The 12,389-nt window shown below is 40.8% G+C and overlaps 1 protein-coding gene across 1 annotated transcript in view; it reads left to right on the top strand.

Moving 5' to 3' along the window:
* Window positions 1–12,389, top strand: part of LOC148870245 (V-type proton ATPase subunit a1-like) — a 151,744-nt gene that overhangs the window by 69,322 nt on the left and 70,033 nt on the right. The window contains exons 10-11 of the mRNA XM_088971238.1: window positions 6,909–7,016; window positions 7,165–7,313. Coding sequence (XP_088827364.1) covers window positions 6,909–7,016; window positions 7,165–7,313 — 257 coding nt within the window. The remainder of the gene's footprint in view (window positions 1–6,908; window positions 7,017–7,164; window positions 7,314–12,389) is intronic.

Here is a 12,389-nt window from a genome sequence, read left to right as displayed (position 1 = left end):
GTTAGTAGTGAAGAAAGCAAAAGACAGGTTCATGTTCAAGGAGTTGGCACTAATGCATTTGCAAATATGGGGGTTAAACCCAAAGGAGTTATAGGGGCTCCCAGTGGCACTGGAAAGAAAGAGGTTGCCTGTGAATATTGCAAGAAGCCGAAGCACACCAAGGACAAATGCTAGAAATTACATCCTAGACTTGTTCTTGTTCGATTCCAGAAGAAAAATGATAGTAGGAAGACATGGAGTGCAAATGCAGCCACGGGTACAGATGCTGAAATTGAGTTTGCCTGTGCACAGTTGGCAGCTGTGAAAGTTGAGTATGAAAAGTTTGGAAAGATGATAAACCATCTTGAAGGAGTGACTTCATCATCCAACCCTTCAGGAAATTCAGTCACCACTGCATTTGCTCACTCAGGTATAAGAGCTTCTGCTAACCATGCAACCACCTCAGGTAATCCTAAGACCCCTTGGATCATAGACTAAGGTGCTTCTGATCACATGACCAATCTTTCCACTTTGTTTGTTTCATATGATTTGCTTCCTGGTCGTGACAAAATCACCTTAGCCGATGGCTCTTTGCCTCTATTTCTGGCAAGGGAATTGTCAAGGCTATGAACTCCTTACTCCTATCCTCCACCCTTCATGTACCTAGATTAAATACCAATTTGTTATCTATAAATAGCTTAACCAAGTCATTGAATTGTTGTGTAACATTTTTTCCTTCTCACTGTGTTTTTCAGGATCTGGAGTCTCGGAAGGTGATTGGGAGTGGCCATGAAGCAAATGGAATATACTTGCTTGACACTCCTGGACAATGCCTTGATCATCCTAAGAATGTTGCCTTTGGATCTACCTTGTCAGAGTTTGTCAGTTGAATCATGTTGAGTCATTATCGTTTGGGTCATTTGCCTTTTTTTTTGCTTTAAGTCATCTATTTCCTGAACTATTTAAGGGAGTCGGTGTGTCCAGTCTTAATTGTGAGTCTTGTCAGTTATCAAAGCATTATAGAAACAATTACCCTCTGAGCAATAAAAGATCATCTTTTCTTTTTAATATTGTGCACTCTGATGTGTGGGGGCCTTACCACTTATCTTCTATGGGGGGCTACAGATATTTCATCATGTTTATTGATGATTTTTCTAGATCCACTTGGATATACCTAATGAAATCTCGTCAAGAAGTTTCAAGACTTGTGAGGCAATTTCATGAATTTGTTTTAACTCAGTTTGATACCAGAATCAAGATTTTCAGATCTAACAATGCAAAATAGTATTTTGAGAAGAGTTTATCCTTGTATCTCTCTGATATGGGAGTTATTCATCAAAGTTCCTGTGTTAGAACCCCTGAAGAGAATGTAGCTGCTAAAAGAAAAAATAGGCATATTGTTGAAGTTGCAAGGAGCCTTTTGTTTGCCTCACATGTTCCCACAAGATTTTGGGGTGATGCTGTTCTCACTGCTACCTATCTCATAAACCGTATGCCATCCAGGGTTCCAGGGTTTAAATCCCCCTTCAGTCTTCTTCCTCTAGACAAGGATCTCTTCCCGATTCCTCTCCGTGTGTTTGGCTGCACTTGTTATGTTCACATTCCAAGTGCCCAGAGACATAAGTTTGAACCAAAAGCCCACAAATGCATCTTCCTTGGTTATTCCCCCACACAAAATGGTTACTGTTGTTTTGATCCAAAGACTGGCACTCGATATGTCTCAATGGATGTTACCTTTGATGAACTTTCTCCTTTTTATGGGTCCTCTCAGGAAGGACATTTTCAACAGGGGGAGAGTTTGTCACAAGTGTTTGCTCTTCCTCTCCTTGTCCCAGTTGAGTCTCTTGGTGAGCCTGTGTCCTCACCAAACGAATCAAGGGAGGACCAGTCACTTCATTCTTCTTGCCCTAGTGCTCCTATCTCTTTACCTCCTCGTCCTACCCACAATCCCAAGGTGTATCAAAGGCAAAGGTCCAAGAATGATTGCTTCCCTTACAGCAGATGAGCCTCATACACTTCCAATCACAGATAAGACAATAGGTGTTGTTTTAACCTCTTTGGAACCATCTTTCCTAGATCTTGATGTTTCTATTGCTGTTAGGAAAGGAAAACGGAAATGCACTGCACACTGCATTTCCAAACACCTTTCTTTTGACCTACTTTCTCCTTCATACTTTGCCTATCTCTCTCCAGTTGCTTCTAACCCTATTCCTAGATCTGTGTCAAAAGCTCTTGAGATTCCAGAATGGAGAGATGCCATGAAATCTAAAATAGATGCCCTACACAAAAATGATACTTGGGAAGTGGTGGATTTGCCTGAAGGGAAGGATCCAGTTGGTTGCAAGTGGGTTTTTACCATTAAATACCGGGTTGATGGGACTGTTGAGAGGTATAAGGCTAGACTGGTTGCTAAAGGCTACACACAGACGTATGGGATTGATTACCTGGAGACCTTTGCTCCTGTTGCTAAGATGACATCTGTGAGGGTTCTCTTATCTTTGGCAGCTCACTTTGATTGGCCCCTTTATCAGTTGGATGTAAAGAATGCGTTTCTGAATGGTGACTTACATGAGGAGGTCTATATGTCTCTCCCTCCAGGAATGTATGGAAGTGATATGCAAGGAAAGGTATGCAAATTGAAGAAATCTCTTTATGGCCTCAAACAGTCTCCTAGAGCATGGTTTGAGAAATTTAGAACATCACTTGTTAAATTTGGCTACACTCAGACACAGTCAGATCATACTCTTTTTGTGAAGAGAAGTGAATCTCTAGCAGATATCTCATTGTGTATGTTGATGACATTGTTGTGACTGGTAATGATGCCTCAGGAATTCGTGCTCTTGAGTCTTCCCTTCGTACAAAATTTGAGATTAAGGATCTGGGGGAGTTGAGATACTTCCTTGGCATAGAAGTTGCTAGATCCAAGGATGAGATTCTTATCTCCCAAAGGAAGTATGTCCTTGACTTGCTCTCTGAAACTGGGAAGATGGGTGCTAGATTAGCTGCAACTCCTATTGATATGAGTCACAAACTTTCTGCTTCAGACGGGACATTGTTGGAAGACAAAGGGGGTTTTTAGAGACTTCTTGGGAAGCTCCTGTACCTGTGCATGACTCGACCAGATATTGCATATGCTGTTAGTTGTATTAGCCAGTACATGCATGCCACTCGAGATACTCATATGGCAGCTGTAGAACGAGTTCTGTGTTATTTGAAAGGCTCTCCAGGAAAAGGGGTTCTGTTTACCAAGCATGGGCATCTGGAAATATTGATGACAGAAGATCTACTTTAGGGTATTGCGGTCTGGTGGCTGGTAATGTTGTCTCTTGGAGGAGCAAGAAACAATCAGTTGTGGCCCGATCCTTAGCAGAAGCAAAATATAGGGCCATGGCACATGGAGTCTCTAAACTGTTGTGGATAAGGTCATTGATGGAAGAACTCGGGATTGATTATGACAAGCCAATGATGTTGTACTGTGATAATCAAGCTGCCATCAACATTGCCCACAATCCCGTACAACATGATAGAACTAAACATATTGAGGTTGATAGACACTTTATTCGAGAAAGAGTCTCTTCGGGTGAAGTGTGTCTTCCATTCATTACTTCTGAAGGACAATTGGTAGGTTTCCTCACCAAGGGTATTCCCAAGGCAAGGCTTCAGCATGACACTGGCAAGCTAGGCATGATTAACATCTATGCTCAGCTTGAGGGGGAGTGTAGAGAAGATGGGCCGAATGGCCCATAGGCTGTTACTTTATGTTCTTCTCTGTAATGGTCTTATTCTGGGCTCATACTCTTCTATGCTCTTTTTTTGTAATTTCTTGTCCAACCAAGGACCTCTCTTGTAATTACTCAAAGATTAACTTATAAAAGTGTATTAGAGTGTTAGAGGGAGGTTTAGTTCGAACCTCTCATTCTCTAACCCTCCTTGCCGCAGCTCTCTCTCTCTCTTATTCTCTAATCTTCTCTTGTTGTTTTTCTGGTTTTCTTGTGCAGTCCCATAGTTCTAGGGCTATTTTTCAACTGTTCAAATGGCTCACAAAGGACATGGATGTGAGGATGCAATGGGTCAAAAGGAGTGCAAATTCCTTGGTAGATATTCTAGCAAAACAAGGGGAGGGGAGAAATCAAATATTTTGGGCACAATTGTTAGAAAACGATAGTATCTTGTAGGGAGAGATAATAGGGTTTATCTCTCATTGACTTTCTTCTTTATTGTTTCTCTTTTTAACTCTTTAATATTAATGAAATTTGTGGTTATTGATAAAAAAATTTGTAGAGAAAAATTGGGTATGTTTCTTATATTATTTATCCATCATATTAAATAAAAATGAGTGATAATTAAGTATTATTGTTATTAATGATAGAATTGATAAAATACAAAAACAAAAAAGAAAAAAGAACAACCCATGACCTTCTGGAGTCAAACGTTTTAATTGGCTGAGTTACCAGATCATTGACCAAGTCAACATTTTTTTTGCATGTGTGAATGGTTCAGGGTGAAAGTGAAACAGACCCAAACTTATTGCCATGTTATGAGCCAACTTTTCCAACTGCTGGTTGAACACAATGTTTAAAACATGACCTCATATGAACAATCACTGATGTCAAATAGTGAAATGGAACACTGGTTAGAAGATATGCCATGTTGATGCCCTTCTCATTCTGAAAAATGGGCGGAAGATTGTCAAAGGGTTTCAGTTGCTATCAGATATAGATTGGAGTCCCACATCATCTTGTTGTTGTGGATATTCATTTTTCCTGGGGCCTGAGCACTTTATAGATATAGATTCACAACCATTGGACATAATGACCATCGGTTCCATATCTTTTTTATCAGTAATGGACCATTGGTTCCACCCATAATAGGGTTGGGTTGTAGGTGAGATCCCCTTCATTCCTCTTATGACCCCTAAAAAATCACACATGGGTTGGTTCTCTTCAATATTCAACATTTTCCATCAACAACATTCAACCTTTGATTTCAGAAGGATCAACCACCAAGTTGCATCAACTCAAGTAATTGGTTTTGGAATCCTCCAGTCCAGTTGGAGGATAAAGAGCGAGCCCCAAATCTTTTTTTTTTTGGTATTTTTGTGTTGCTAGAATAAATGACTGGCATCCTCCTTGGCTTCTTTGCACATAATACACTTGCTTGTTAGGCGGAATTTTCCATCATTTGAGTTGGCATGCCTAGGGATTTTGTCAAGTGCTGCTAGCCATGTGAAAGCCTTTAGCCTTGCAAGTACAGATTTCTTTATATACTTGCAGCTGGAAAATATTTGGTTATAGATTCCTGGGTTAGAATGCCATTTTTAAACATCATCCAACTTGCAATCAATTTATTTTCAAGGACAATGCTGTTGTAGTTGTGTTTGGTTGTGAGTGTCCTTTCATCAGCATTCACTATCATCATGTTGATTATTTGTTGAGAGTTAAGGGTTGGATGGGGTTGAAAAGTGTTGAGTTGTGGGCCAATTTTATTTGTTTTTTTTTACATAACTTAGTTAGGTAGTTGTTGGGCCTTAGGCCCATTAGTTTATGTTTAAGCTAAGTGTGACTTTTCAACTTCTTACAAGTAGCCGACTTAGTAAGGGCATACTTGTACTTGTACACTCTTTATTTATGAGTCTAATGAAAGGGGTGGTCAGATTTGATTTTGGCTTCTTCCCCATTCTCTTCTATCTCTCTTCTCTTTCTTTCTAGCAAAAACTTTTTCCTCTCTTCTTTCTCTTCTATCTTTTACAGATTTTATATCAAAACTGGTTATCCAAACCTTTCTACTAAAAGAACAACTCAAGACCTATAAAACTAGAGGTCCTAAGTAAAAGTTGAGGTTTTCTTTAAGTTTACCCAGGTTGTGGAGTTGGTTTCCTATGTTGTTGCTACTTCATAAAGTGAGGAAAAGGAGGCATGCTCTTGTGGAGCATGTAATGGAATTTACTGTGAGGTGAATCATACACTTGATTCTTCGTGAGAAGATGGGGTGTAGGATTTTGAGGGCCTGAATGTTATGTGTATTCTTTAAGAGGCTAGAAGAAGGAACCAGTTAGTAGCTGGAGTTGGAGGAAAGAAACATGCAAGGTGGTCAAAGTGATCATTCTTCCATGGGGGAAGAGCTTCTTCAGTGGTGGTGGTGTTGGTGAAAAGATGAAGCAATCATTAAAATCCTTATCTTTGCTGGAGTTGGAGTTAGAGACTAGAGGAAGGAACCACTTAATAGCTGGAGTTGGAGGAAAGAAACATGCAAAGTGGTCAAAATGATAATGTTTATATGGGGGAAGAGCTTCTTTGGTGTTGGTGGTAGTGGGGGTATCAGTAAAAAGATGGAACTATCATTGGAATCCTTATCTTGGCTGGGAAGGTAGGGTTTAAGAGAGAAAAGCACAGGGGTGCCTAGAGCAGGGTTAGGGGTTGAAGGACTGTTGGAGGAGAGAAGTAGTGTAGTTGCTTAATTTCTTATGTTTTTGGAAGTGTTGGTGACATTGGGGCAATGACATGGAGATTTATGTCAAGTTGAAGGGGCACATCACTTTGCGTCTCATGTTTTATATTTGTTTTAGCTGGTACTGTGCTTTTGGTGGTGGGATCTGGGACTTGCTCTGTGCTGAGGGCATTTTGGTTTTTTATGTTTATGACTTTTTCTCTTGGGTTTGCCTTTTTTTCACTCTTGTACCAGAGGGAGGGGGATTATTAAGGAATGCAAGGTGGGTATTGTATTGAATAATCTTCTTTTATTTTTATTTTAATATATTATATGCCTTTGTTCTGATTTAAAACAAACAAACAAACAAACAGGAAAAGCAAATATGTTGAAATTGAGATGTAGGATTTAGAAAATTATCTTTAATAAATATTCCTTCTTTTTCCTATTTTTACTAGTTTTTGCTATTGAAGCTTCCTTATCAATTTACTATTTTTTACTAGGTAAGAAAGGAAAAGGCTGTATATGATACTCTCAATATGCTCAACTTTGATGTTACAAAAAAATGCCTAGTTGGAGAAGGCTGGTGCCCTATATTTGCAAAGCCTAAGGTAATGTTTTGACTTCTACCACATCTTTTTTTTTTTTCCCTCTTTGATGGATAGCTGTGCCATAAGACAGAAATTAATATTTCAATACTTAAAAACCTTTACACATTGACATTAGCTTTAAAGGACAGTGTATTTTATTATGCAACAGATTCAGGATATGTTGCAACAAGCAACAATTGATAGCAACTCACAAGTGGGGATAATATTTCAAGTGATGGATGCTGTGGAATCACCACCTACATATTTTAGAACCAATTGCTTCACTAATGCATTTCAGGAAATTGTTGATGCGTATGGGTACGTTATTGGCATTTGCCAAACAATTACTATTTTTGATGGACATGATATTTTTGTTTGTAATGCTATCCAAAATGGTCATTTTGAAATTGGAGCACCAAGTGTGTAGGATAATCAAAGAGACATAGAGCTCTTATACTTTAAGGAATTTAATGATTAAAAGGCTGAGAATCTAACTGAAGAAATTAGGGAAAGAAAGCAAGAATGTTCAACTGGGGGTATTTTGTTAGCTTCAGGTGTATTTAGATGGGCTAAATTTGGAATTTGATTGGATTGGTAGTTAGAGCAAAAGTATAGAGTTTGAAGAATTTAGAGTATTAGTAAAAACTGGAATATCAGTCAATCGCTAAGATTAAGCAATAGTAATAATAATAAATGATCAATGTTCAATTGACTAAAAGAAGAATCTCTGGGTAACAAACACCTTCTTACTTGTTAAGGAAAGAAAAGGATTTCCGAGAATACATAGATGATACGTGTTCTCCTCCCCAAATGCTAGATTGTCATTAACCTTCAATTGAGGTCCTTGATGGAGTCTTCACCACCAAAAATGCTTTTCATGTAGAAAACATAGTTGTCAAGGCGACGCTTAGGCGATAAGGCACTCATGGAGGGTCACCTTGATTAATTGCCAAGATATTTTTTACATGGTGCTTGTTGTAAGGCTTATTTAATAGCTACAGTTACAGTTACAATTACTTGTTTTTTTTCTTCTTCTTTCCTTTTTTCTTATTATTTTATTTCTAGGATATTCCGCCAGGGGCATACTTGTAATTTCAGACTCTTTTATGAAGTTAATATAAATAGAAAACTGGCGGCTGCCAGTAGTGACTTTTTCCACTCAACCGTACCTCTCTCTCTCTCTCTCTCTCTCTTTCTCTCTCTCTCTCCCAATCCCCACGAATCACCACATTGTTTCGGAGCTGGTTCTCTGGGTTGAAAAAGACCTACGATCCCTCCTGCCCTATTCTTAAAAGTGTTTGGATGTGGCTGTTTCTGCAGAAACCCTAGCAGGTTTCTGGCGGCTGGTTCTGCAGAAACCCTAGCAATGTCTGGCGGCAGTTTTTTTTTTTTTTTTTGGGAAACCCTAGTAGTTTCTGGCGGCAGCTTTGTGATCCCTTCTTCCTGGCTGTAACTGCAAGAAAACCCTAGTCGGAGAAGGCTGATGCTGGTGCAAACTCCTCTGTTCGATGCTGTGAAGTCAAGTTCAGATTAGCACCTTCGTACAAGTGCTGAACAGGTGTGTTTTTTTGTTTCAATGTGTTTCAGCCTTCTTTGGCCAATGGTGTGTAGGGTTCATGCCTTGATTATATAGCTATTTGTTTGGATGTTGGATGGTTAGAGTGTGTGAACTACAGTCAGACTGATTGTAATGTCTGTATTGGTTGTGCTGAACCGATTACCGGACTGGTTTATTGTTCTGTTTGGACGTTGTGTTGACTGAACCCCTTGTTCTCAGCAGTATTCCCTGTGTTCTCAGCAATATTTAGTGTTCTTTTGCTCACTTTCTAGGAGTAAAACCTGAGTTGTTCACATTCTGGTTGTGGTGGCTGTGTTGTTGGGTGATATTTGGACTGTTTTTCAGTAGTATTCAATGGCAAGTCATGAATTAACCTCATCAGGGGCTACACCAACCCGCAACACAACGGGGTTGGGAGGTGAAAACATGGTTTTTTCCATGTCAATTACCCCTTTAAACGGGCTGAACTACCTGGAGTGGGCTAAGAGTGTAAAACTCTATGTAGCGGCAAGGGGTAAAGCTGGTTACATCAATGGAAGGGTGAAGGAACCCAAGGGTGAGACGGCTGAACATGATAGGTGGGACCAAGAAAACAGTATGGTGTTGTCTTGGTTTCTCGTAGCCATGGAACCTGATGTGAAAAAGAATTTCATGTGGGCAGACACTGCCAGTGAGATCTGGGAACAGGCCAAAACTACCTATTCTAAGCAAAGGCATTACGCCAAGGTTTACCAGTTGCAAGCTGAATTCTCAACATGTAAACAGGGAAACCGTAGCTTGTCCTCATACTATTCAGCCCTTACCTCCATATGGAAGGAGTTGGACTATTATCAGACCATAGAGTGGAAGCACGATGATGATGCTAATGCCTACAAGAAGCTGGTCTCTTAGCAACGGGTGTTTGCTTTTTTGTTGGGACTGAACCCTACATTTGAACCGTTGAGGGTGCAGATCCTAGGAAGCAAAGAGTTGCCTACGGTTCACGAGGTATACTCCCTTGTCCAATCTGAAGAAAACAGGTGGAATGTGATGGTTACAGCTAAGGGGGAGCAACAAGTTGCCTTGGCTGCAATGAATAATAGCTCAACAGGAAAGAAAAGTGACCCTAAGAAGGCGAATGATAAAGATAAGCTATTTTGTACCCACTGTAGGCGTTCTCGACATACTCGTGACACTTGTTGGGACATCCACGGGAAACCCAAGTGGGTAGCAAAGAATCAAGAATAGGGTAAAGGTCATTTGAAGAAAATGAGCACAACACATGTGGCAACCCAAGACACTCAAGCTGCCGGTAGCACCTAGGACCACCCTAATAAGTCTGACCCCAAGGAGGATATAATGAATTCATTTAGAGAGCACCTGGAATCTTATGGTAGGGCCTTGCGGCAAATGGACAGCTCAATCACTGGTACTCCCTCTACTTCATTTGCATACTTCAAGTAATATGGCTTCTGCATCTACTAAGCTGGTCTCTTGGTTTCATCCTTAGAGTCGCATAGTCAGTTAAATAAGAGTCAAATCTTCTTGTGGCATAGTCGTTTAGGTCATGTTTCTTTCGACATAATAAAATGTTTGTTTCCAGTTTTATTTAAGTCATATTCAGTGTCAGAGTTCATGTGTCAAATGTGTCAATTGAGCAAACAATGTAGAACAACTTTTGACTCGAGCAATAAAAGATCAAATGTTCCTTTTCATGTTGTGTATTCTGATGTATGGGGGCCTACCAATGTAATCTCTGAGGGCAGATATAAGTACTTTGTTACATTGATTGATGATTACTCTCGCTATACATGGGTGATTCCTATGCGTAACAGAGACGAGGTTCCGAAGATAGTGAAAGACTTCCAGAGGATGGTGTTTACGCAGTTCCATGTTGAAGAACATATCTTCCAATCTGATAATGCGAAGGAGTACTTCCATGGGGAGCTCATTGAGTTCTTCGCCTCCCACGGATCTATTCATAGGAGCTCATGCGCCATAACACCACAACAAAATGGTGTTGCAGAAAGGAAAAATAGACATCTTCTTGAGGTAGCTCGCGAGATGATGTTACACATGAATGTCCCAAAGAGGTTTTGGGTGGATGCTATACTTGCAGCTGCGTATGTCATCAACCGCATGCCCTCTAGAGTACTGAACTACATGGCCCCTCATCAGTTGTTATACCCTCAGTCTCCTTTATTTTCCATCCCCATGAGAGTCTTTGGTTGTCGGGCCTTTGTCCATGATTTGTCTCCATCCCGAGGTAAGTTAGACCCTCGGTCCATTCCTTGTGTTTTTCTAGGGTACCCCTCCTCTCAAAAAGGGTATCGGTGCTTTGACCCAGCTAGTCGTAAAGTCTTTGTGTCTATGGACGTGTCCTTCTTTGAGTCCGAGCCATTCTTCCCTCCTCAAGGGGAGAGTCGTAGTGTGGAAGAGGAGAAGCAGGTTCAGGTATCTCTTCCTTCTATTCCGGACCTTACTCCCTTCCGTGTCTTCCAACGTACACGTCGGAGAGATCAGCGGGGTGATAGAAATGTGGAGCAGCCAAACACTGAGCAACCCACATCATCAAAACTCCCAGGGGGTAAGTCCATCCCCTCACCCTACTACTGTGGATGACCTTGACATCCCTATTGCCCAACGAAAGGGAGTCAGGTCCTGCACTACCAAACACCCCATTACCCACTTTGTTTCCTATGACCACATTTCTCCCTCGTACCGAGCCTTCTTATCGGCAATTGATTGCATCCCTGTTCCCAAAAATGTTACAGAAGCCTTAAAATGCCCTGAATGGGTAGATGCCATGAAGGAGGAGATTAATGCCCTCCACAAAAATCAGACTTGGGAATTGGTGGATCCTCCAGAGGGGAAAGACCCCGTGGCGTGCAGATGGGTGTTCACAGTTAAGCACAAGGCAGATGGAACAATTGAAAGGTACAAAGCAAGACTAGTAGCCAAAGGGTAAACACAAGTACATGGGGTTGACTATGATGAGACTTTTGCCCCGGTGGCTAAGATGAACTCGATTAGGGTTCTCCTGTCCTTAGCTGCTAATTTTGACTAGGAACTGCATCAACTAGACATAAAGAATGCTTTCCTGAATGGTAACTTAGAAGAAGAGGTATACATGGTTCAGCCTCCTGGATTCTGTGCCAAGGGGAGTGAAAATAAGGTGTGCAAGCTACGAAAGTCTCTCTATGGCTTAAAACAGTTTCCCAGAGCCTGGTTCAGCAAGTTTCACATGGCAGTTCAAGAGATGGGATTCAAACAATGTCAGTCAGATCATACACTCTTTGTGAAGAGATGTCAGGAGCAGGTTGCTGTATTGATAGTGTATGTAGACGATATCATCATTACAGGAAGTTGGAGCTCAGAGATACAGAACTTGAAACAATTCCTTACATCAAAATTTGAAGTGAAAGATCTAGGACTCCTGAAGTATTTCCTTGGGATTGAAGTTGCTCGCTCAGAAAAGGGTTTCTTTGTCTCCCAAAGGAAATACACTCTTGATCTATTACGAGATACAGGTAAATTAGGTGTAAGGCCGGCATATACTCCTATGGATGTGGATCACAAGCTAGGTGACTGTGTTGGTGAACCTCTGAAAGATGTGAAACAGTTCCAAAAGTTAGTGGGAAAGCTGATTTATCTGTCCATGACCCGTTCAGACATTGCCTACTCCATTGGGGTCCTGAGCCAGTTTATGCACTCTCCTAAGAAGCCACACATGGAGGCAGCAGAGAGAGTTCTTAGATACTTGAAGAAATTTCCAGGAACATGCCTACCATTCAATAAACACAATCACCTAAAGGTGGAAGTCTTTATAGATGTTGATTGGGCAGGAGCTGTGGATG

Source organism: Nelumbo lutea, chromosome 2 (assembly GCF_056320005.1).
Source record: "Nelumbo lutea isolate HS-2025 chromosome 2, American lotus-T2T, whole genome shotgun sequence".
NCBI classification, from domain to species: Eukaryota; Viridiplantae; Streptophyta; class Magnoliopsida; order Proteales; family Nelumbonaceae; genus Nelumbo; species Nelumbo lutea.
The sequence above is the reverse complement of the archived record's forward strand: the minus strand, read 5'-3'. Positions and strand labels throughout refer to the sequence as shown.